Source organism: Anarrhichthys ocellatus, unplaced genomic scaffold, assembly GCF_004355925.1.
Source record: "Anarrhichthys ocellatus isolate YVR2014 unplaced genomic scaffold, GSC_Weel_1.0 scaffold54, whole genome shotgun sequence".
NCBI classification, from domain to species: Eukaryota; Metazoa; Chordata; class Actinopteri; order Perciformes; family Anarhichadidae; genus Anarrhichthys; species Anarrhichthys ocellatus.
Genome location: NW_022280084.1, coordinates 2,033,904 through 2,059,319, shown reverse-complemented (window position 1 = coordinate 2,059,319; position 25,416 = coordinate 2,033,904). Strand labels below are relative to the sequence as shown.

General features: G+C 44.4%; 1 protein-coding gene across 1 annotated transcript in view; it reads left to right on the top strand.

Annotated features, from left to right (window-relative positions):
- Positions 1 to 25,416, top strand: part of zeb1a (zinc finger E-box binding homeobox 1a) — a 53,382-nt gene that overhangs the window by 12,460 nt on the left and 15,506 nt on the right. The window contains exon 2 of the mRNA XM_031870759.1: positions 23,130 to 23,318. Coding sequence (XP_031726619.1) covers positions 23,130 to 23,318 — 189 coding nt within the window. The remainder of the gene's footprint in view (positions 1 to 23,129; positions 23,319 to 25,416) is intronic.

Here is a 25,416-nt window from a genome sequence, read left to right as displayed (position 1 = left end):
CTGAGCTGATTTGGGAACAGGAAATTAATCCAAAATAGGATAAGTGTGAATGTGGAAATATGTTCATCGGACGTGACCGAACATTTTCCTCCCTTGAGTTTGACTTCATGGAAAAACTGTTCTCTGGTCTGTGTCGATCTATCCCACAATTCCCGTTTATTTATCTCCATATTGTCCTCAACACAGCGCATAAATACAGCTGAAAACAAGAAGAAAGTTTAGGATTTGCTGCTATTATATTCAGTGTGTGTATATAAAATATATATATATATATATATTACACACACACACACACACACACCCTGCCCAGCGGAGCAGGTGTGCCTGGTCTTCAGCCCCATTACTAGTCTCATAAATACCACCTGACACTGGTACAGCGGGCAGGCTTCGATATAAAACTCTCCTCCCGTGGCGTGAGCGTGCAGCCTTTCAGCACAATTATATTATAGCACACTTCGGGGGGGGGGGGGGGGAGGGAGGAACCAGCTCGGCCTCCTAACAGACCGAGCTGGTCTGAGCGTGCATGCTTTCTCTCACGCCGACTTCAAATTGGAGCTGTTTTTATTTCCGTACAAACCGGTGTTTCTTAAACGTGTGGCGTGAATTAATTTGACCTGCATCGACCGTAGTTGACTCCTTATTTCAAGTTATTTTTAAAAGTGGATGCGTAACGTCCAACACGTTCATTTGAGACTTTAACCTCGGCCAATAAACACACAGTCCCTTAAACACACACACACACACACACACACACACACACACACACACACACACACACTTTCAGTAGCGTTAAGTGTGCATCAAATTGAATGGTGCTCATTGGAGAAAAGAAACACATCAGGAAGGGCCAACGTGTTCTGGAGTTGAATCCCTCTGCAACTTAAATCGTGGTTGGAAGGTGTTGGAACTAGAATTATTTGTCGGGCGTCCACTTTGTGCAGACACACCTGCGCAGTGCTTTTCTGTTTTGCCGTCTCGTCTGGATGACATTTCAGCCGAGCGGCGATCTGACTGTGCTTGACATTTTGCTAAACTGTATTCGGAAAAGGTTCCTGCCTGTCCCTGTGTTTTCCTCCCCTTCCTCCCTGCATTGCGTGACTGGGTAAACAGGCGCGCACACACACACACACACACACGCACACATCCTGTCAGACTACCTATACATCTGGGGAGTTTGCTTTGTACGCCTACAGGCTCAGGATTATGCCTTTGTCTTTGCGTACAATGCCACAGCAGCCTTGAGTTGTTTATTTTTTTTGATGTGTTCCCCAAACACACCTGTAAAGAAAAAGTAGGTTAGCATCTCATTACGCTCTCAAAGCAGCTCGGTATTTTTCTCAGTCTGTACATGAAGTTTTCTGCTGCTTCTTCTGTCTTGTGCCCAGACATGAGGAGGAGTTGTGCAAATGCACCAAATAGGACCGTTTGATCTGTTTGCATGTAAGTTGATAAACCGAAGCTAATCTGAGACCGCTGCTCCCGGATAGTGCTCTGAAGACCAACGTGAAACACATCAGGAGGGCCAAAGTTTCTGGAGTTGAATTCCCCCCCCACACACACACTGCTAGCTCCGTGGTGCCCGGGCACAGACTCATCTTCCCAGCGTGACGCTCCCCTCGCTGACAGCCGCTCAAAGCGAGCTAGCTCGCCGTCAGACATCCAGACGGCGGCGGCGTAGTCTTCATTTAGTGGAGGACAGAAGCGCCACACCGGGCCAGGCTACGTGCCAGGGAGCGCTCACGGCCGCTGCCAGCTCCTGACATACAGTAGACGGGCAGTGCCAAAAATACAGTGGTGTGATTTGAAGTAATACGATGTAAGACGGTGGGATGGTGTGAAGTAGCCTGCTGGATTTGGAGATGGAGATATCGTTAGTGGGGAAAGCAGGAGGAGGAGGAGGAGGAGGCTCTGTCTGCTCTTCATCTGTGGTCTGATTAGGGAGTTAGGCTGCTGAGTGGACACACAGACCCATTCAAGAGGACCGGTTCATTGCCAAGGAGGTTTCACATGCAAAGATCTGGTCTCTTAATGTGGATTACTATAGTACAAACTCGGTTATTCAATCAATGCTTTAATGAAATCAGTCAGCCAAAACATCTTGAGCTCCTCTAACGATAATCATGAGACAGACTTGAGCAAATCGGTTGATTCGATTGGTCGAAAGTGGGCATGACTTTGAAAACATGGAGTCCATCAACACCCACCTCATCCGAGTGGTTGGACCAGGACGCCAAGCAGGAGAGAGACATCAATAAATCAGACTGGACTAGAAAGTTTTTGTCTGCCGATATCCAAACACACACGTCCAGTGATAACACCCCCCTTTGCCATTAATGACCTATGTATTGAAGATACGCAAAGAGATATTAAAACACAGAATACATCTTTTATTTCATGTTTCAGTAGGTAAACCTAACTGCCATCGTGTTTTTACCCCCAGCTCATGTCTCACTGAGAAAAGTGACTGTGCACTTTTATCTTCAAAGCAAACATTTTGACTGACAGCCAGACTCAGACTACCGAGGTCAGCAGTTATCCAAGAGCCTTTGTGAGCCGACAGCAGTAGCCTGCGTGAGCTCCGGGGCATGGTCGCCCCGCGAGCTCAGGGCAGATCCGCACGAGGCTGGTCTTGTCTGGAGTAAAGCTAAGCGCTTAGTTTAGCGTGGCCAAGGTGAAGCGTAGCACAGATACAGAACAGCGCTCACGGCGGTACACACTTCCCCCACGGGCTGCAGCTTGTGTTGCAGACGCAGCTAAAAAAACACACAGATGTCATGTTTTGCACATCACAATGCTCAGCTTTTTACTGATGCTAAGTAGCTCTTTGTGCTAGAAGTCTACAGAACAGTTCCACGACCCCATTCCCCAAAGCAAAGAGTTTTCTGCCAAAGAGAGAGAGACGTGTGTGTGATATGAATACTGAGCAGCTGAGAAGAGGAGGAAGATGTAGGGAGCTGGTAGTGAGTATGAGATCATGACCACAGCAGTGCAGACGTACCTGCTGGGGCATAAATCAGGCCTCACAGAGGTTATTATTGAGAGGATGGGAGTGTTTTCTCCTGTTGAATCTTGCCGTGACCAAAGTAAAGGAGAGGAGAGATTCATTCTGCAGGCGGGAGACACTTTTATTTTCAAGCACGCTGCTAAAAACAAGTAAAATCAACTATTGGATGTGTTTTTATCAGTTTTCTGCTCCCCTCATGATCTTACTTTATAAAACGTTATATTGTGAGAAATAAACCGCAAATCTGTGCACCGTCACGTCAGGGATGCCGAGGGCCTGTCAGACGTTCAGACGGGGACAGAATGGGCTCTCTGTGGTTTATTGATCTGATGAGTATGATCAGCGGAATGCTTCCACATTACCCGATTGCCTCGAGGATATCCTCCGTTTGGCACCAGTGAAAGAGAAAGTAGGGCCTAATGGATATTAAATTAGTCCTTGTCCAAAATTGAAAACACATCACGAGTTGCAACTAAAGCATGTCTGAAAAAAAAGAAAGAAGAAAAATCCGGATTGAAACACGCTGGAGGTACCGGAGTCCTCTACTCTGCACTTTAGCCGCCATTTGATGGTCTCTGAAGCTCCATCTCTCCCATTATGTTTTACGATCAATCATTATATTATAAATGGGATTTAAGGCTGCAGCAGGTGGGGTGCAGCTCACGCAGGAGACGGGAGTGTTATGTGCGATTAAAGACTTAACAGGTGAACCTGGATGACATTTTCAGTGCCATAACCCCAACAGTCTCCAGCGCGAAAAAGGTCAACGGAGACAATATTAACACACCGAGCAGACGTCAAGCACCGCCACTGTTACTCCGAACAATTTGTTTTCACTTTCGGTGAAGAGTCAAACTGCCCTTGTGGGTTTCCACGCAGCTCCTCCTCCTCCTCTTTTCTTCCTCCCCCTCTGGTGAAGCTAGGCCTGATTGAGAGGATATTAACCTTGTTGCACCGACCGAAGATCAACCCAACCCCCACTCAGTGTTTAGCGACAGGAAAGATGGAGGACAGAGGAAAGGGGGGGTTGTGTTAAAAAGGATCATGAAGCAGCACTTATTATTTCCTTGATTAATCAATAAACTATCTGGTTCATGTCAGAGCGGCAACAAATAATCGATGAGTCGATCCAAAAGGGAAGTATCTGGATAATAGATTCATCTTTCCTCAGTTTCAGACTCATTTGTGAGGATTTGCTGCTTTTCTTTGTCTTATGTGATCTGAGATTGATTATTCTTTTGTTTTTCTTACGGTTGGTTGAACCAAAGTGATACTGAAGTTCCGGCGTCTTCAAGCTTCTGTACTGTGACGTATACCCAGTGAAACGGAGATGGATTACCAATGGGAAACCGCTTTAAAAGTGGGCGGGGCTTATAATTTACTACAAAGGACCGTGGTACCTCCCTTGTTGCTAAAAGTGGCAGATTGATTAATGGATGGATGTCATGATGTTATTGATCGTAATTGGTGAGCACTAGCTTACATAAGCACTTTGATTTTGATTTAAAAATATGTACATTTCTGTGCATTTGTTGCTTAATTATTATCAGGGATTTGATCTAAAAGGGGCTTTGTCTACTTTCTTCTGATATTTTATTGACTAAACGATAATCAAGAACATATTCAAAATCCCACGTTGATATATTTGTCTAGTTTACTGACCAACAGTCCAAGTTTAGTTCATTTAGCATCATAGAAGACAACCAGTGAACCCTCACATCTGAGGACCAGGGATTTTTGCTTTTGAAAATTTTACTTAAATATTAAAATCAATCATCAAAATTGTTCCAGACTGATCATTTCAGCTCTGCTGACAATATGTAAACGATTGTACATGACAATACAGACAATTAGCTCATCTGTTATGTTTCAGCAGAATCACAAACCACATGAATGAAGTATGATACGAGTGAGTGTGTTTACAGACGACACGATGCACGCAGAGTACAAAGATAACAGAGTAAACAGACCCGGGGATCGCCGGCTGACGCCTGGTAGACAGGTGAGATGATGTCATTTAAAATGGAGCGAGGGTGGTTGACTCTGGAAAAACCAATGCTCTGCCTCTCCCCTGAGATTCTGCTGAAATTATACCAAAGTGCAGCACAAAAGTCTCACATTTATTTAATTAAAGCCCCGCTGAGAGTCTGATGTCGTACATAATATTCACCATCTAATTACACGGCTGTTCTCGTTCGGCTTTCATTTCCTCGTCTCTTTTCAAGACAACCGCGAGGTATTGTGTCAGAACCTCTCTTTACTCAGCACATAAGCTCAGCACAGACTACAGCCCACTTCACATTCACTGTGACCTGGCAACAGCACTCACTGAGAACTTGAGAGAAGTTTATAACCTGCTGAAGAAAGGAAGGCATGAAGAAATTCAGGACTTTTTATAAAAAGGCACGGAGGTGCCGTCTCAAAATAGTTCTTCGGTGTTTTTCACGCGATCGCTAGTTTTGAGGATTTATCACAAATGAGCTGCTCTCTGAATATTCTTCTTTTTAATGTTTAATATGAAACTCCGTGGGAGAGGAACAAGAAAGCGATCACCTGCCGACAGCATGCAGAGATCCACCTGACAGACCTGATGCAGGAGATGTCTTACCTGTAGCGAACCATGTAACTGACCCAGTAGTTTCATAGTAGTTTCATCTTACCCAAACACAGCGATGGCCTAGATTTGCTCCCACCAATAGCTGTCACTCCAGCAGAACAACAGAGGAAACAAATCCCCAGAACCTCTGATGCTTCATTAAAGTGTCATCCGCTGCACGTCTGCCTGCTGCTTGTTTGTTTACGGCGGGTAAAGTGACGCGTAGGCGCATTTCAGAGGGAATCCTGCAGGATAATAAGCCGGCTCCAGATGTGCACAAGACTCTGAAGCTGTGTGTGTTTTTATGGTGACACTTTTTAAGCGTTTAGCCGACGCTCATACCCTGATTGATTTGGGTTAAGTTGAAAGAGAAGAAGAAATCTGTCTTCATGAATCAACAGAAATAGAAAAACAGGCTAGCGTGAAACAATCTGAAATCAGCTTGTTTAAGTGGAACAATCGAACATGGACTTCTTGACCCGACCTCTCTGCTGTCCACCTGCTGGCCTGGGAGGGATTCACCAAACGCGGATTTAAAGGCCAGTCGTGATACATAATAGATCTGAAACAACTAGTAGCTCCAAAGAAAAATAACGTAACGTTTTATTGATGATCAATTTATAATTTCATGACAAAAAAATGCGAAAGATTTGCTGCGTCTCAGAGTGTGAGACGACAGCACGAGAAATGTTAAAGTCACAGGATGTACATCGTATATCCATGATGTCTAAGCTGCAGTAATATTATATAATAAAGGGTTGTTGGTAGTAAACCAGGAACACTTTAGTGCACTCTGTGTACTAACACTAGTACTGGTATACAGTATATATGCCAGCCAGGTACTATTTGTTTTAGTAGTTGTTACCCATGTAAAAAAAAAAGCATAATATTAATCAAAATATTTTACATTTTTTGGGGTTTGTTTCGCCTTGTTATATTTGCAATAGTTTTTTTCGGTTCCGCCATTTTGGTAGCTTCCTCTTGGATGTGTGCTGATGATCTGGGACCTACGTTTTCATAGCGGTTGACACCCGGAAACGTCCCGAACACAGCAAAATAATTAAATAGGGACAGATGGCAGGTTGTCTGCTGATACAGACACCACCTCACACTTCTACTGGGTCATAGGTGAGGATTGAAAGGGATTATTTTTGTACAAGTCTATTGTTTTTAGAAAGAGCATTGTTGCATTTTCAACCACTAGATAGCTGCCCTGCTTTCTTCTCTCTTCTAGTGTGTCATGTGGTTAAAAGGCCATGTGCTCCGAGTTTCTCCTCCCCCAGCCTCCCCCTCATCCCCCTCCCCCTGATGGAGGAGGCCTCTCCATGCTCGGTCTCTGCTCGTTCTCAGTCAATGGGCACCAGCGGCCGTGTGGCGACCTCTCCGACCTCTTTAGCGCTGATTGGTGCAGCATGGCGCTCGGCTCGGCTGCACTCGCTCCTCTCCTTCCCTCTGGTGTTACACTCAAACATGGCTGCTCAGTGGGGTGGGGGTGGGGGTGGGGGGGTTGGCAGAAGCCGTTAGTACCCATCAGCATGGTGGTCGCCAGCTGCACTCTGGGCTCATTAATAGACACATAAATAGGTTTTGATATACATAAATTGCACTTGATTCTAAGTCACATTTCGTAGTCGGTAATTACCACTTGCCAAACACACATTAACTCACACTCCAGGTTAAAAGCTCTTTATTATTAGCAATGCATTAAAAAACTAATCACACAACACACAAACGTGTATTTTGATTTACAGTATACTGCGTTCTTCACTGAATCCAGTGAGCAACAAGAGTTAACTTCCTGCTATAATGTAAAGTAAGGGATAAGATTAATTATAATGATGTATTCATGTGTATATGGATTACTTGATAACTAAGAGAAACTACTACTGAGGCACACACAGCATGGTTTAAACTGAAATATGAGGAGAGACGCAGCATCTTTAAGAAAGTTGACCATTTATATTCCTCCGTGTCGCTCTGTAGACAGAACCTTTAGAGAGTGCGAAGAGCTTGGAAAGAATTGACCTCAGAACCTTAAAAGAAGGTCTTGCATCAAACAGAATGGAAAACATTAGGGCCGACCTCACGTATTGATCTGAACATATGCAAGAAAATATAGCTGATTCACAGTAGAAGAAGCTCCATCTCCAGATGTCCTTTAGTGACACTAATGTCACCAGAACAGGGCTTTCTTTCCTCTGCTCCATCTGATCGGTCCAAGCTGCATAAAACAAATGTTGGACTGCAGCCGTGTGGTCCACAAGGCTGTGTGGACTCTGTTTCCTGGCCTTCTCCTGCTCCGGGTGCCAGATCTCATCTTCTTTGGAGCATAATTAGCCTTTGCTCCGAAACAGTGTTTTCAGTAAACTAATGGAAGGTCTGGAGGCTGGCTTCACTGCAAACCTTTAAGAGGGCTCTCTAAATCTCCCTCCTTTTGCGGCTGGCAGGATTTTTATGTACAACAGTGTGCGCGTCCTTGAATCCGTCCGTTTGGTGGCTGTGCTTGTCAAATGTATTTTAGAGGTTCGGTCCTCCGGGTGAGTCAGGAGGCGTTCCAGTAAAGTGAAGCTGAGAGGGCTCGCTGCTCTCCAGGGAACAGGAGGAGCAAGGCGCTGCAATGGAAGTGTAGGAACATTGTCTCATTAAAACCTGCCATCATTTAGTCAGTAAGTTTAAGCATCATCTGTCTGCTGCTGTCTCCAAAAATAACACCACCTCTGTCACACATGTGCAGGTCATAGGTTCTGAAGTATGATACAAGCCTGCTATGAGCTAACTATTATTGAGGAAACCATTCGTCATGTGATCTAATGCATGGATCATCTATTTGGTTTATGCCAAACTCTATTAATAAACTGTTTAGTTGCAGCCTCTTAGCAAAGTATATTGGTATATAAATTAATAGAACAGGACATTGCTATAAAAAAACAAAACGTTCTGCAAAAGGTGTACCGTCAGCAAAAACGATTGGCCGCCAGCCACAAGCTGCATTGTAAACAAAGCTGTGTGTTGTGTGATGGCTTCTATCGGGCAAGTTGTCTCAGGATTTGTCCAAATAGAAGTTAAACCGCACAACACTAGACTGAGGAGTGGACCTCGGCCCACAGGCTGCAGGCTGCAACGCTCTAATGGAAAGAAGCAGCGAACACAGACAAGAGTGTTGTGCAGCTTTCTAATTTCTATTTGTACCCATAATGAAATCAAGAGTCACATGCAGGTGATGTATGGAAAATATATGGCCTGTCATGAGCCTCAGCACTGTGAAAGAGTACACACACACACACACACAGTCATTTAGCAAGCCAACAAGATTTAATGTCTTGAATCTGGTGTCTGCCAAAGTGGAGAGCTACAGTACATAAAAATGGAATTACTAAAAGAAAGAAAGGAAAGTGCTAGTGTGGCAGTTTCTCTGAACACACACACACACACACACACACACACACTTCTGTGTGTCTGTCTTTCTGAGTAACAGCTAGGCTTCTTAGGTAAATTGAATCAGTCGCTCCCCGGTCGGTCGGGCTCTTGTGTGGCCCCTGCTATCAGCGTGGAAACCCAAGCTATCAGATTGATTTTTTTTTGTTGCTCTCTCGCAGTCGGCCTCCCCTCTTCTGTTTCTCTCAGCCAGCGCGTTGCAGGGATGGTCTGACTAGTGGACGGCGTCCAGCAGAGTTTAAAGCCCGGCTAAGCCGCTAACCGGCTGCTGGACCCGCAGTAGCCTCCTCTGATTCATCTCTGTGGCTGTTATACTGTATATGCGAGTGTCTGCTGGGAGTACAGAGTTTATGTAACCTCCCTCACTGGTCTGCTTCAGGGACTTCTAGAAAACCGGGTCAGTCCAGCTCCTCTTAATCGCTCATACAGGCAGCCTTGACACACACACACACACACACACATCTACTCGAGCTATTTTCTGCCTGACTTCAGGTGCTGCCCTCGAACCTGTACCTCCATCTCAGCCTTCAGACTCAGAGGGCTGTTAAAGAGATACTTCACTAAAAACCAGCCTCTTGTTCCTCCGGCTGTTTGTCAAACAGGAGGCGGGTCGGACAGGAAGACGGCATCACCGCGATTAGCCTGCTAGCCTCTTACTCATTGGTGGCTGATGTGACCAGGAGAGAGCCAATCAGTGACACTCGTTGTCCAACACAGTGTTTTGAAGAATGAAGTATCAGTGGTGGGAGGGGCCTTCATGTCTCTTTAAATCAGAGCTGTGCATCTGCCTTTTTCCTGTGATGGTGTATTTTTAGTCTCTCTCTGTGTGTGTGTGTGTGTGTGTGTGTGTGTATATAAATGTCGATAATGTTACATTATGTCTAGACCTGAAATGATTAGTCGATCAACAGAATGATCAATCAATGAATTTAATAAAACAAGAATTTGATTAGGCAAGAATAATAAATTGGTTTCAGCCTCTCAAATGTGATCATTTTGCAATTTTTCTTTGTCATCTGTGATATCAAAACAAACATATTTGGGTTTTTGGACCAGTTCTCGGACCAAACCAGACTTATTTTATTCATTATTTTCGGATATTTTGTTGACAAATAGATTTAAAAAAAAAAAGATAGTGAAAATAATAACCAGTTGCAGCCCTGACTCGTTGTTGCATTCATAATAAATAAAGCAGCAAATCATCATTTTAAACTTGAGCATTTTGGACTTTAGGTCAATTTGTCTCCCTGGTGTCGGGGAAACTGTAAAGGCCCTTTTTTCTACACTTATCACATTTTATAAACTAAAAAACAAAGTATTGATTGTAAATAATAAGTGGTAGAGTATTCCAGTGCAAATAACAACACAGGTACGAACGATGAGAATGTGATGTTGTCTGCAGCTTCACTCTGATCTGTGACTTAATTGAACACAGGAGGTAAACCCCAGAGACTTCAGTGTACAAACAGTAGCTGTACACAATGAATCATCCATGATAGATTACTGTGTAAACCCCTTTAATCCAGGTGTAGAGCTGGTATGGATGGCCTTTTGGCAGTGAAGATTAGTGTGTGTGTGTGCAGTGTGTGATGCGGAAGATTAATGCATGTATTGTAGGATGAAATTAAATTAAAGCCACAGTATATGCTCTCCTATGCAGCCGCTGTGGTGAAGATGGAAAACGCCCTGCCAGAGTGGTTGTGTTAGAGAGCTAGAATAGTGTGTGTAGGAAGAGAGTGTGTGTGTGTGTGTGTGTGTGTGTGGGAGTGAGTTTATGAGTGAGTATGACAGTGCAGGTTATGTGATTGAATGCCTGCCTGCTTCATCCCTCACACACACACACACACACACTCATTGACAGGCCGCAGGTTGTTATGTGCTCATTGTTTTGAAGTGCGTACTTCTGTTTCTCCTCCCATGCATTTATAAAAACTGGACTTGCAGCGGGGAGTTTCCACCAGCAGCCTGGTGCTGTTTGTGATCTTTCCTAGATGAGAGTCAGAAGTGAGGAAGGGAATCAGTCCTTTAGGCCAGAGAACAGGGACAGAGCTACAGACTCAACGCTGAGACTCCAGCTTCTTCATTTGTCTTGTTGAGGTTTGTTTAACCAGCGACACAAACATCTATATTTCTCTTTCAGGTTTTGTTATTAACACCACTGATTAGCGCCGAGTGTTTCAATAACATGGTTATGATTGTCATAGTAAGATGGTAAGGTGACAATTCTAAAACATGGTTTTCTACAAATATAAAGTTTGGATATTGTGGTGGTGGAGATTCAGCTGAAGCCTGAGAACAAGATCCCGACCACATTAATCCTGAAATAATCACTAATCTCACGAGTGCCTTCAAAATGAAAAAGTGCTTCCTTTATGATCGTACCTCTCCACTAATAAGGACATGTGAATAAAGAAGGTTTTAATGGAGCTAAACCAATAAGCAGAATAACAAAATAAAGCCTGTGGAGCATTCGGTTATCACGAGGCAGCACAAACTCACGAATGCTACTAAGGTCTGTTCTAATACATGTAACCTAGAGGACAGGTGCCCCTTTAATATCAACTTCAGCCAAGTCTCTGAACGCTCAAAATCACCCTCAATCAGAAAAGTTAAGACAGCAAAGCAGTTCCAAAGGGCCTGGAGATCAGAATCAGGGTTAGTGGCAGACACCATCAGCTGAACTGAGGTCTGCATTAAGTGGAGAGAGGATCAGAGAGCCCTGGGTGAGCACTTCCTCACTTTTCTTAAGCCCTGAAGGAAAGGCGACGTAACACGCTGATTGGCCAGAGAGAGCAAATGAACCAAGCTGCTCTCAATTGTTAATTAGGAGCCGGTACCTTGTTAGCTTGTTCTCATACAGCTCTACAATCACCGGTCACATTTTGACAAAACTTTAGAGGAAACGTGTAATTCACCTCCACATGCACAAGTTAATGTCAAGTGATTTTTTTCCTGCCGTCTGAAGCAGCATGTTACTAAAAAGAACAACATTTTTATTCAGGTTGCAACACCCAGTCTGCCCAGTTTCCCTTTTATCCCCACCATCCTCACAAAGCTGTAAATACGTCATCCGGAGGGGAACACGGGGACAGGGAAGGTGCCGAGGTAAACAGGAAGTGACCACTTTAACCCCCCACTTCCCTATATGTCACGTCCTGTATGTGGTCGTACTGTAAGAGTGCTCAGGTTACATTTGTGGCCGAGGGAAGGGAGAATGAGAGGTGTGTGTGTGACATGTTTTATTACACTATTAGCCTCTGATGTGTTGATATGTAGGTCAAAGCTGTGTTTATACTGTATGTCTGCATGTGTGTGTGGGGGAGGGGAGGACATTCCTAACAGCACCGTGTTAGCGTGTGACCCAGTTGTTGTCAGAGAGAGTTAAATCCCGCTGATCCAACACTTGTCACACACTCACACACAGCGGACTAAGTGTGTGTGTGTGTGTTTTGTCAGACAGGGCAGGTGAAAGTCAAAGATGCATCTAGTCTGCAGATCGCTTTTAAAGCTCAGTGGCACTTGGAGAAAGATCCCACTCTGCTGTCTAATGTGGAGCTCAACTCACGAAAACAAACGTTCTTTTCTGTCGCAAACAAACAAACACACACACCACGGGGTCAGAGTGCAGGTCGCATGCCGGGAAATGCCCTGGACCTGGACCAGGACCTGGACCTGGCAGCAGCAGATGCATTTATTTAGGCCCTTACAGTATTTGTATTTAAACTTGTTAATGACCATACATATACTCATTACTGACGAGTTTGACTTCAAGATGAGATATTAATACTCTCAAACAGAAACAGTCAGAAAGCTTTAAAAACGTGAAGCTTTGCTCTCTGACATCTGCAGGCTGTCGGTGCTGAACTAGCTTTGCTCTTTGTGACGTCTGTAGATTCCTGCTGTCTCCAGCGCTGCCGATACAGATCTAAGACGTAGCACTGCTCTGGAAATGTGTTGAACAAAGATACTGGTTTCAGTTGGTGTCGCTGTGAGTTACTTTCATCTGGTTATGAAACTGTGTCAAATTAATACTGATCCTCTATATGACCGAGACCATCAGCGAGAGCATTGTCTATTTCTATAGAGCTATTCTTAATGCTCATCACTACGGTTCTCCTCTCTGCTCCTCCTGGTCCCCGCTGGGAGCCAACAGGGACTCCACGCTGCTGGAGACCCAGACCGCATTACTGAGTAGAAGGGAGGCCCGGGAGAACCAGAACCAGGACTGCACACAGCAGACTGTCAGACCCTGCTGCAGTAAAAATAGACGTTTTCTGAAGGGAGTCTGGTGTTGGGAAACACTCCCACTTTCGTCCCCAGGGACCGCCCAAAATCAACCCAAAAATGAAACTTTAAATAGAGACGGAACAGAAACAGATTGTTCTTATTTTCCTGTTTCCCTCCACCTTCCAGTGTTGTCCTCCCTTCACAGATATACTGAAGTATTGCCCTGTACTCCTACATTAGTCGGCATCAAAGAGGCAGACCTGCTCCTCCATAGTGCACCTATCAGAGTGAAGCCCTTCTTTCTGTGTTTCACGTCACAAAAACGCTGCCGCTCTTCTTTCATGGTTTTCTTGTTCTGATTCTGAAGTGGCTTATTATATGATTCATTGAACGAGGCACTTCCTGGTCTGAATGTCTACATTCGTTACGTTTCAATCAGAGCGGCATCTTGAGTGTCTGTAACGATGTTCCCCATTCTGTCTGATGTGTGACGCTTTCTGTTCTGAGAGAGGAAATGATTTAGAGCTGGCGGGGTCAGCCTTCTCTAATTACAGAAATGCTGCTTTCAAGATTCTTTCTCCAGGTTTGATTCACAGAGAAACACACTAGAATGTAACTCCAGCATCTTAATTAGAGTTACCTCTTCTACTTGAAACCCGACTCTAATGAGGAGGATATTTATATATAAAATGCTAGAGCAGCTTTAATCCTTACCTCCTCACAGCCAGTGTTCATATGACTCACGGATGAACTCCAGTTGGTTACACAGAAGAAGTAACAACACTAACTTTTAAAGGAGGGAGTCAGGCTGCCAACCAGGCGTCAGCTTGTGATTGCCGAAAATGAAAATGTGGTTGGCATTATTAGTCACCAGCTTAAGTTAATAACGAAAGTCTTGCGCCTCATTATGTCGTGGAGCAGCCCGGTTGTGTTGTGCTTCGAGCTCCATGGCTTTGTCCGGCCTGAACTTGAAGTGTCACTTATCCAGATGTTCTTCCTGTTTTGCAGTATCATTTTCAGTCTCACTCAAAGGTGCCGGGACACTCCTAAAACGTCACGAATTTACTTTTTGTTTTCCGTTCATCTGGTTCTTTGTCAGTTTGTTTGTATTGTTGACGGGTTCGTTTTCTAACGCACGTGCAGCACTTTCTGGTTCCGGTTCTGACATTAACGGCGATATTTATACATCAATAACGCAACAAATATTTACCACGTGTTTATTTTGGGATGCCTGCTTTGTTGTTTGCTGTCCCTGTTTTTTCCACATGTTAAGTGGTGGCCACTGATGGCAAACAAAGGCCAAGACTTGGTTGCCAATTTCTCAAACTAGTTGTCAAACCTGGCAACCCTTGCCCTGATGATGTAGCGCAGAGGTGCAGTCAAATCAGTGGTTTCCCCAAGCAGCTCTAGCGGAGCAGGGAGTGTTATGTAATACCCCAGTGTACCCCCCGTCTAGCATGACTCAGCACGCACGCACGCACGCACGCACACACACACACACACGCGCACACGCGCACGCACACACACACACACACACGAATACAGCATGCCATGTGACCTGGTGCATGTTCTCACTCTCAAAATGGACCCATCGTATGAACTTTAATAGACATCCTCGATATTCACGGTTCATTTTTAGAATTAGGTTTTCAGTTATTTATAAGATTAAAATATTTAGTTTAAACACTTTAATCACACTTTAATTAACCCTCCTCACTCTTAAGACTCTTGTCCTCACTGACTGCAGCAGGGACGTCAGCGGTTTCTCAGCGTCAGCTTTACGTCACCTCATAATGTCTGAGAAGTTTACAAGTGATGATGCTTTTTAGAAAAATAAAAATGCACTTTGAGAAAGTGATCACTGGACAAATATCCCAGAAACACCCACTAATATCTGGCGTTTGTCTTCAGTGGGAAAGGTTCAATATTACAGGGATTTAGATCATTATTTTATTTAATAAACATACAGTTAAATGCTCTCCTCAAAGCCACCAGACTCCAGTCAGACAACAGGAACTTCAACTTGGAAAACGTGTATCAGAGTTCTGAATCATCGACCCCGCTACGTCTCTCTCTGCCGCTTGTATTTTTAATGTGGTCATGAAATTTTGATTTTCTTTGAGTGGTTAAGTTATGAGTTCCTGCTTTTCAAAACATTACACACGTTTGAGACTAAGTCCCTCAGTTTGGTTCACTCAGGCATTAAGAGTCTCTTTTTACTGGATATGAGGTATTACAGCCCGTGCTTCTCCTCCAATCACTGTCCACTCAGATTCACTGGTCTGATTCTACATTATGTTTAACAAAGAGGAAGCTTCTTGACATTTTGAACACTGAACAGTGAACTACATATTGCACTCACGTACTATATAAACTACATAACAATAAACTTTGAAGCCCTCTTCCCAGACGCTGACGTGTGTATTTCGGGTTGCTTTTTGTTTCCCCTCCAGAGTGGAATGAAACTTTTTTAAATTGACGGCTCCCGCTCACGGCGGTGTGCTGAAGGTCTACCTAGTGAGGATCCTTGATCTCAGTGGGACTAACCCAGATTCATGATGAGGTGGAGCAGGTAGACACGCTCTCGAATTAACCCTCCTGGTAACCCGCCGAGGCTGGCGACACTAAATTATGCATGAAATGCGGAGAATAAGTTGCTGTGTAGTTGTTTTATACGATGAGGTATCTTGTAACACATCCGTTCCACACAGGCATGAAACGTATTGCAGTCATTCTAAGCTTCAACACTTTCCTTCCTGTTTGTTTTGGCTTCAAATGTAGATCTTTAGTGGAGTCACACCTGTTTAAACCAGGGCTCAGCCACTAAACAAACCAAACGGCTTTGTGCCGGGTTTTTCTCTCTCTCTGCAAACAAACAGAATTTTTCAACAGCTGTGTTGCGTACGATGCGTATTGTCATACTGTTGATATCTCCGGGTGTATTAGGCCATTGTGAGCAGTGTCGGTAATGAAAGAGCACAGTTGCATTGAATGTGTTTTAGCAGCATGTGAGATATTACCTTGATTTGTCACACTGGAATGTCTGGTTTTGGAAAATCCAGCAAACAGTTTCTTAAAATTTATATTCTATTAGTCTCTTGATTTTAGTCCAGTTAGATAGAGAGACAGAGACAGAGAGAGCACCTGGGCCAAGCAGGAAGCAGCTGGAGAGTCCTGATTACTCTGTGGACACACACACACACACGCATACACACACACACAATTCCTGAAACACATCAGGCTACAGTGACTGACCAGGGTGTATTATAAAGATTCACTTTGCAGTTAATAATCACACACATTCACATTGAGGTTTTCTCTCTCTCTGTAACACACACACACACATATGTATGGACATACACGTGGCAGATGCTCTGTCTCTTTGGGAGGAGGAGGGGGGAGTCCCTGGCCTTTGGCTTACATTGCTGGCTGCAGTACGAGGGGCTTTCCTGTGTGTGTGTGTGTGTGTGTGTGTGTGTGTGTGTGTGTGTGGAGATGGTGAATTTATATTTCTGCAGTGTGTGTGTGTGTGCTGGTCCAGGGGTTGTTGGCTGTATTAAGGCGAGATGGGCATGGAAAGGCGGTGCGGTGAGCCAGAGTAATAAGTGACCACACCCCTCCTCCGCTGTCTGTGCGGATGACGCAGCCTCAGTCTCTTACCTCATGATGTTGACTTCAAACAGACACTCCAGGAATAAGACTCAAAGTTAACAACCTCCAGTCCTGTTTTTATACTTATGTCGTCCTTATGTAGATTATAACAACACATCAGGTGTATCTGGTAAGCTTTACATCCAATAGTCAGTCTGCTGCTCTTCCGCTGTTAACAGTAGTTAAATCAGAGAGTTCAAATGTAAAAATAACCTCAAACTTGGTTATCCTCTTCAGAAAAGGAAGGAAAGGCAGGAAGTAACAACAAGCCCTTCCCAACAGGAAGCAATATGATTTATGGGAAATGTAGTCTTCATTCTAGAAACTATTTTCACCATTGATTCATCTGAATCTTGTCTATAAAATGGTGGAAATTGCCGGTTAGAATTCCCCCTTTTTCCAACCACCAACAGTCTGTTGTCATATATGTCAAAGAAAAGTTATCTAGATATTGGCTAATTGATTAATCTATTTATCTGTGTGTAGGCATTATGTGTTTTCCGGTTGTCCGTCTGTACTTCCCATTCTCAGGAATCAGATATCTCAGGAACGCCTTGAGAGAACTTCTTCAAATTTTGTCCCAAACGTCCACTTGGACTGAAGGATGAACTGACTCGATTTTGGTGGCCAAATATCGCTGTGACCTCAATAATTCATATGCTAATCAGGACAACTTCCCACAAATGTCCAAGAGGATGAAATGCTGAAGTGAGGACATTTTGGACAAACATGGTTGGCGTAGAGTAATTTTAGTTAAATGTTTTAATTAAAAAGAAAACAGAGAAATGAGTTGATTGATGAGTTAGCTTTATGTTAAGTTAATCCATGCTAATACTCTAAAAAGCTGCACATGTTACCTTTTAGGTGGACAGAATTCCTCCCACAACTTAAAGCAGCTGTAACAACATGGAGGAGGAGGAAATGTGTGACTGTCCCTTTAAGTGGGCCGGCTCTCCCTGCAGCTGCTCACCATGTTAAAGTCTGGTCACATCTAGTAGCAGACAGACAGCTTTAGTGATGTTCACTCTTGTGTTTGGTGTACCACAGACCCCCGCCACCCACACACACACACACACACAGTGGGGGAATTGTCTGTTAGGGGCTTGGCAGATGTCCCGTGCTGCACAGCTGCACTGGGTCAATACACACACACACCCACACACACACACACACACACACTTAACACACTCGCTGTGGCCTCGTCATGCTGTGTGATGTTTTGCTCACTCGTCTTTGGACTTGTCAATAACGCGTCACACATGGAGGAGTTGACTCATTTTCATTCACGTACAGTATAGTGAGTGTTTGCTCAGCTGTGTTTCGGTAATGATTGATGCTGATGAGACGTTCACCATATATCTTGTGTAATCTTAATCTTGTGTTTTGTTCAACTTAGAAAATATATGCAAAGCCAGGTTGGTGTTTGAACATGTTGCATGCTGAACTAAGATGCTAAACGTCTGCATGTTAGCATCTTCATTGTGAGCACGTTAGCATGAAGATGCTACCGTACCAACTCAACGCCCCGCTGTGTTTAAGTACAGCCTCACAATGCTGCTAGCGTAGCTGTAGACTCTTGTTATTATGGCCAATATAGTGCAGATGAACTCTAGTAGCCCCTTTCTAGCTTGCCCCCCTCTTTCCCTCTTCCTACTGCACAGCAGCCGCCCATTGACCCGGAGACCAGGCCATGAGGTCCAGTCAGGGTTGTGTTATGGTGTGTCATACGCACGTGATTTCTCCCTCCAGGGTCACATGACCTGATGTGGGTCAGGTTTCTCTGCTGCCCGCGCACTAAACTGCTGCTGCTGAAGAAGAAGTGTTTGTAGGCAGTGAGTGTTTTGTCCTTTTCCAATCATTGAAAGGTGAAAGCCAGACACAATATGAAGTGGCAGTTCAGCGGATACAACTGTGTACAGTGCAGAGCAGTGGCATTAAACGTGGTTGGGATTAAGGCCTATTTCTTCATTTAATCTTCTACCTTGTTGTTTATCACTAGTCCTGCGTGCTTGTTGAGGTCTCTCTTTTTTTTACTTCTGTCAGACTGTTTGATTAAATGAAGGTCAGATCACAAAAAGGCAGACAGGATATTATGCATTCCGTCCTCTGACTCGTCGCTCTCTCTGTAACGCGTCTCTTGTTTTAATTGTGCTGTTGGCAGTTCCCCGTGCCATTAAAGCACAGTTTCAGTGTTTGGTGGTGTTTGAGGGTCGACATGACAATGTGTGCCATTATATCACCATGTGGCCCTTTGTGTTTGTCTCGCTGTCAGTGTTGTCTGAAGTTTAGTTTGAAGGAGGTGAGAAAGGAAGACAGGTTCTTCTACTTCTACTTCCAATGTTGTCCACAACCACAGAAACCTCTAGTTTGCCTCTATTGTGAGCTGCTATAGTGCTGTATACACAATGTTTATCTTTATGGATGCACAATTGCTGATTTTATCCATTATTTTCCAACTCTTTGTGATTGTTTGCTGTTGCCGATATACATAAACATAAAGTCTCTCCTGACACATGATTACTACTATTATTACTACTTATTACGCTGACAGACGCAGATATAAATACAATGCTTTTAAATATATGTACACATTCACTGGGCAAAACAGTAAAACTAGTTAAACTGAGGTTACATGTAAAACAAGCCATGTTTAATTTTATGTAACATGATTCCTACTTCAACAGACTAGAATGTTTTTGCCGGCGTCCCGTCTGCAGACACGTCATCTTATCTGCCTGTCCTGTCGGAGGAAATGTTTATTTCTGGCCGATATTTCCTTTTAAAGCCTTTATCTGCCGATACTGATTCCATTCCTATTAATCTTAGTTCTGTTATGAATGATGTGAAAGGCGGGGGCGAGTTCAGTGCATCGAATATTTTAAATAATGAATTGATTCAACCCACAGAAGGATTGAAAACTTTATGACCTAAAGTGGCAGAAACCCAACGAGCGATCAGAGGAGAAATCTTAGTAAATATTAGTTTGGAGTAAGAATGATGAGGCCTGTTGTGAAACAGATTCATAATCACAGAGATGGACGGCAGGAAGGGAGGAATGCTGTCGTCTAGACTTCCCTCTTCCTCTTTACAGATGGAGGATTAACAGTTAATATGACCCATTGTCATGATGATGTGTGTGTCTCTCTCTCTCTCTAAACACACACATGAGAAAGTTGTTGTCAGACGTGTCTGCGTGTCTTCCCTGCTCTGCTCCACAGTGCCCCCTGTCTGTTGTAATGGTAACTGCTCTCAACAGAGCAGAGGAAGCACATGATGATGATCATTAACCTCAGTGGTTGTTTGTAGTCAGGGCTGCACCATGTTTCTAATTCTAACCAGAGCCAACTGGCTGAATTACTGTGCTCAAAAGAAAATCAGGCCGAGCACGATGATGTGTGCTCACCTGATCAGTCTGTAATCCGATCTCATGTTGCTTTCCTTTACCACCGTTTGTGCTTCATTTGAAGGTTTTACTTTCTCTCTTTCTACTAAACAGTAGGAGCGATGCACATACCTGACACCAGGCAGACGGAACTAAAATACTAGCATTCTAGACTGCTTGTGATGAGACACGTGAGGCTGGTATTCCTACAGTTCTGCTCAGTGGACTTTGAGTGGATTTTGAGTCTGCCAGGTCTGGAAGTGAAGAGAAAAGTATTACAATCAAACCCTTAAACGTTCAGAAGTCTGGAAGGGATTATTTAATCACAATATATTCAAGTAGAATACGAGCAAAACCGCCGAGTCAAGTCTAGGAATTGATGCTCGACAGCATTTTCATCAAAACCTTCATATTCAACAAAGGAATGAATACAGAATATACATATGAAGCCTCTCAGACATCCGGTGTATCTGGAGCTCAGCTGCGTGTTCCCTGCAGCCACCATTGTTAAGAATTACTCACCAGTTTGCAACAGGCAGCCTCTGGTGTGCAGAACAGACACAGGCTGTGTCTATGGAAGTATACACCTGGCTATTATTGGGATTGCCACAAGCCTGGTTAATAACCCGTGGTTGTTTTTTGTCTGAATGAAGAGAGACACTGTTTGTTGATTTTTAGGAAGTAGCTGCCTGTAGTAGGCGTGTGTAGTGAATTTATAAACTGCTCAAATCATCTGCATCTGGCCAAACCACAGAGGTTCACCATTACCCTGTAGGGTGTTGGTCACACTGCACTCGGGCAGTCATGTTTTAATGCTTGAAATAGCGGAAATAATAATACTATGAGACGTACACGTATATATATTTCTGTACTGAGCTGGTATTAAGACCTTTAACATGCGGACATGTCAAAGGATTTGAACCAGCAACCAGCAGAAGTTGTGTACTTGTCGTGTATTTCTCCATCATCAAACCAGAGCTCATGCACACAAATATGCTATGCTCCTCAGTCTCCTTCTGCACCAGCCTCTTAGATCGATTCAGACGTGATCGATCTCACCCCTCCACACACACACACACACACACACACACTCTTGCATTCACAGCTCCACTCGTCTGTCTGGAGCAGTGACATGCACCGCATCACTCCTGGAGGAGTGTGTGTGTGTGTGTGTGTGTGTGTGCTCAGGGTGTGTCTTAAATGTAGGTGGGAGTCATCTGGTCCCTGCATTAAAGGGTGTGTGAGCGGTTAACGGCGCTACCTGAAATAGCTTCTCATTTCATGCAGAGGTGCAGAACCAGAGCACACACACAGAGCTTGTTTTGTTGTGTGTGTGTGTGTGTGTGTGTGTGTGTGTGTGTGTGTGTGTGTGTGTGTGTGTGTGTGTGGGTGTGCACCTGTCACCTGTGAACAAACAACCCAAGCTTTCCTCCTCATTAGGCGTCCTCAGCACCTCCGCCAAGACGTACAGCTACCCTGCGAAGAGCACACACACACACACACACACACACACACACACACACACACACACACACACACACGTACTGATCTGTGCTCTCACACATGCTGACAGCGAAATAAGCAATTAAATACCTACTGCATAGTGCTCATCATCACATACGTCCCTGTATATTCACATCTCATGCAGCTTTTGTGCTAAACACACACACACACACACTGGGCTAAATTCATTCAGACCAGTCCAGTTGGTCCATTCTTCACCCTGAGCTTCCATTAAGAAGCTGTACCCCACAGACAAACTCCCTGACTGCAGCACAGTGTACAATAGATTTGTTTTCTCAGGCTGATATACGAGTGATTATTCTTCCCCATGGCTGCTGTTTGTCGTTTTGTGTGTTGTTTTTGTCTGCTCCGTGAAGAGAGGGAGAGTGTGTGTACCTGGAGTCAGAGATAGATTGATGTGATGATGATGAAAATGATGTTTTGCAGAGGATCTGGAGAGACGAGATCTGGTTTGGAGTTAAATGGGTTTTTGAGATGCCAGGGTCACTGCAAATGCAATTTAATGTAAATATATTACGCTTAAGAAACATCTTTCTTTCTTACACACTGTGTTGTTTTCGTCTTGGCAGCTGCACGTAAAGTGAAAAGAGGATTGAACTAAAAACTCCGGCTTGTTCTGTGATTTCATAGGAGTGCAGCTTCCTTTCTTTCTTTACTTCAGTCTTCTATTGTTCATGAAAAGACATCTGATGTCTGTGTTGCATTCAACAGGTACGACACATTGACCCGCGGTCTGACTTGGCCACGGTCGGCTAATTCAGGCTTTTCGTGCTGCATTTCATGGATCCAACTCTCTCGGGTAGAATGGTTATATATAAAATTTATGGAGCACAGGTGCAGCGGTCTTGTCTTGTGGAAATTACCATAAAGATCACGGCGTCCTTATAGGTGCCATTGACACGTTTTTAAACACACAATCTAGCAACACACCTTGTTTCTGCACCGTTGTGCCTTATTGTGTATGTTTGTAGGCTTAAGTAAGTAGAGCGCAGCACAAAGGCTCTTTTGGTTTAGCGTCAAGACTTCCAGAGGTGCCAGAAACGTATGAAGGAGAGACACTTAAGGCGGCAATCCGACTGGACTCCTTCCAATAGAGGCACACGTTCCCATGCAGCTCAGACGCTGATCACACTGCTGTTACGTTTGGCAGCCGGTAATTGCGCTTAATTGTCTATATTCTGCATCCCAGATGTAAATGAGACGCTGATTACCCCTCCTCTGCACTGGTGAATCAGAGCGAGCTCTATAAGAAGGTGCGGCCGCTATATAAATGTTTGAACGTCTTCCATCTCTGTGTCTCCCCTCTGCAGTGACAGACTTCAACAATGGCTTGGAGGCCAGTTCGGACTCTGACGACGAGGACAAGCTACACATCGTGGAGGAGGACAGCCTGCAGGAGCCGGAGGTCGCCAACGCCGATGGGACCAAGACGCAGGACAGCCACGACGCCGCCACCACCACCACAACAGTATTACCCCACAACGGCTGCTTGAACGGAGGTGAGACCTCCATCGTAGACATGATTTGTCAGTATCAGTATGGAAGTGTTCCTTCCAGCCGAATATCTTTTTGTGAGAGTAAATGTAGGTCAGACATTCCCTGGCTTTAGACTGGACTTTGAAGATTGATCTTCGTCGTGTCTGTTGATCCATGGGAAGGTTTGCCGAGCGTGTTTGCTCTCTCTCAGCAGTCCACTCACCGGCTTACACAAGCTGTTGCCACACAGCTCTGCTGCAGGGAAGTTCAACTTTTACACAGCTGCGCCTCGGGAGATGTAGTCCAGGGAGTGTTATTCATGTTAGTTGCACAGATTCTCACAGACTGTCTGCAGAGTTAAATCAACAAAGCTGGACTCTTTCCTCGACAGGGAAAGCCGCTAATGTGCACAAAAAAAAGTCCCATGGCTCGCACGTGCAATTCATCTCCATCATCGCTGTAAATCAACCTCTAAAAGGATTAATAATGGAGCGAGTCGGCTCAGTGTTTGATAGTACTGTCATCTTTATATGGTCACGCGTTGGCTCTTCTGTTTCAGTGGATACATGAGAACAGGCGGTGAGGATTATCCACGCAACTGTTGTCAAGTGGAACCAAACCAGGACAGAGGCAGACTTCATGTTCTCTGTGGTGGTGGTGCATTATTTTGAAACAGCGCTTCATTCGCCCGAGTGCAAACACAATGCAGTTTGTTTTTGAAGTCCCCACCTGTTCACCGAGTAACGAGTTGGTGTGTGGAAGAGCCCGAAGCACGAGTCAGCCGACCGCGGTCACGGTCTCGGTGTGGTGCGATGTTTTCAGATCAGCGGAGAAGTGAAGCGCCATCGCGAGGCAGATAGAGAAACAGCGAAGAGGCAGAAGGAGGGAGAGTAAGCACGTCTGAGAAATAGACGCGCTTCAATATTATATAATCTTGCCCGACATTCAGAGGTTCTTCCGTATAATCTTCAGCTCTCACATCCATAACAAATCCCATACATTTCCTAACAGGCTGACACCTTTCAGAAATACAGCAGGGTTTCCAGACGGCTTAGCTGCTGAGCAGCCACAACTTTGGACCATTATTATTGCGTTAGATAAAGCTCAAAGACACAACTTTCTGTAGTTGAATACTTGTATTATTTACACATATCGCAGCCTTCCACTGAACATTGAATGCTTCTGTGTGTGTGTGTGTGTGTGTGTGTGTGTGGGGTCTGAGCTCTGTAGAATAGGTTTTGGCAATAAAGTAAAAATGACAATAAAAATATGAATAAGAAACTATAGAAAAATATGTAATATAACTTAATATGAACCCTTGTTTGATGCAACTCTTACATCCGTGACAGAGAATAACGAAGTCAACATCACAAGCGGAGCACATGTTCGGTTATGTGGGTCAACTGCCTGTGTGAGAGAGGTTTGTATTGTTTGGGTTGACGGCAGGATACACAATGCAAACACAAGAGATGCTCGGATGAGATTACTGAGCGATGACTGATGAAGAGAGGATCTGAGTGAAGCTGTAATCCAGTCAGAGAAGTGAAGCTTATAGAATACATAGAAAACAACACATTGTTGTGTTTTGTCAAATGGCTGATTTTTCAGTTATTCATACACTACTTTTGTTCGGCGTTTGTTTGTACAGAATACTGTGGTTATGTCTTGTTATCAACTTGTATTGCCAGCTGACTAATGGCTAACCTGACCGGAGCGCCAGCTTGTTGTACTGGAACGCAGTAAACTCCGACTCTCAACTCCTGAGCTAAATGGAACGCAGCATAAACGTGCAGATAGAACATTCGGACACAGATCGCAACCACGGTTTGATCAGATCCATCTCGCGCAGGCGTGAACCTGCAACATCACCGTTTTCACGCAGCGTATGTGGCTGTATTATTTACCGCTGATGATTTATTTGTCCGTGTTCATCTGCCTGCTCTCTCTCTCTTTGATCGGATTAGTTCAGTCCTCCTCTCAGCCTTAGGGAACCTCTGCTCGCTCACGCAGCCAGATGTTCTGCTCTCCTCTCTGAGTTTCTGTACAACCCTGCATCCTAATGACACACACACACACACACACATGCATGAAGCATCCCATCCCGCCCCCTCCCCCCCTCCA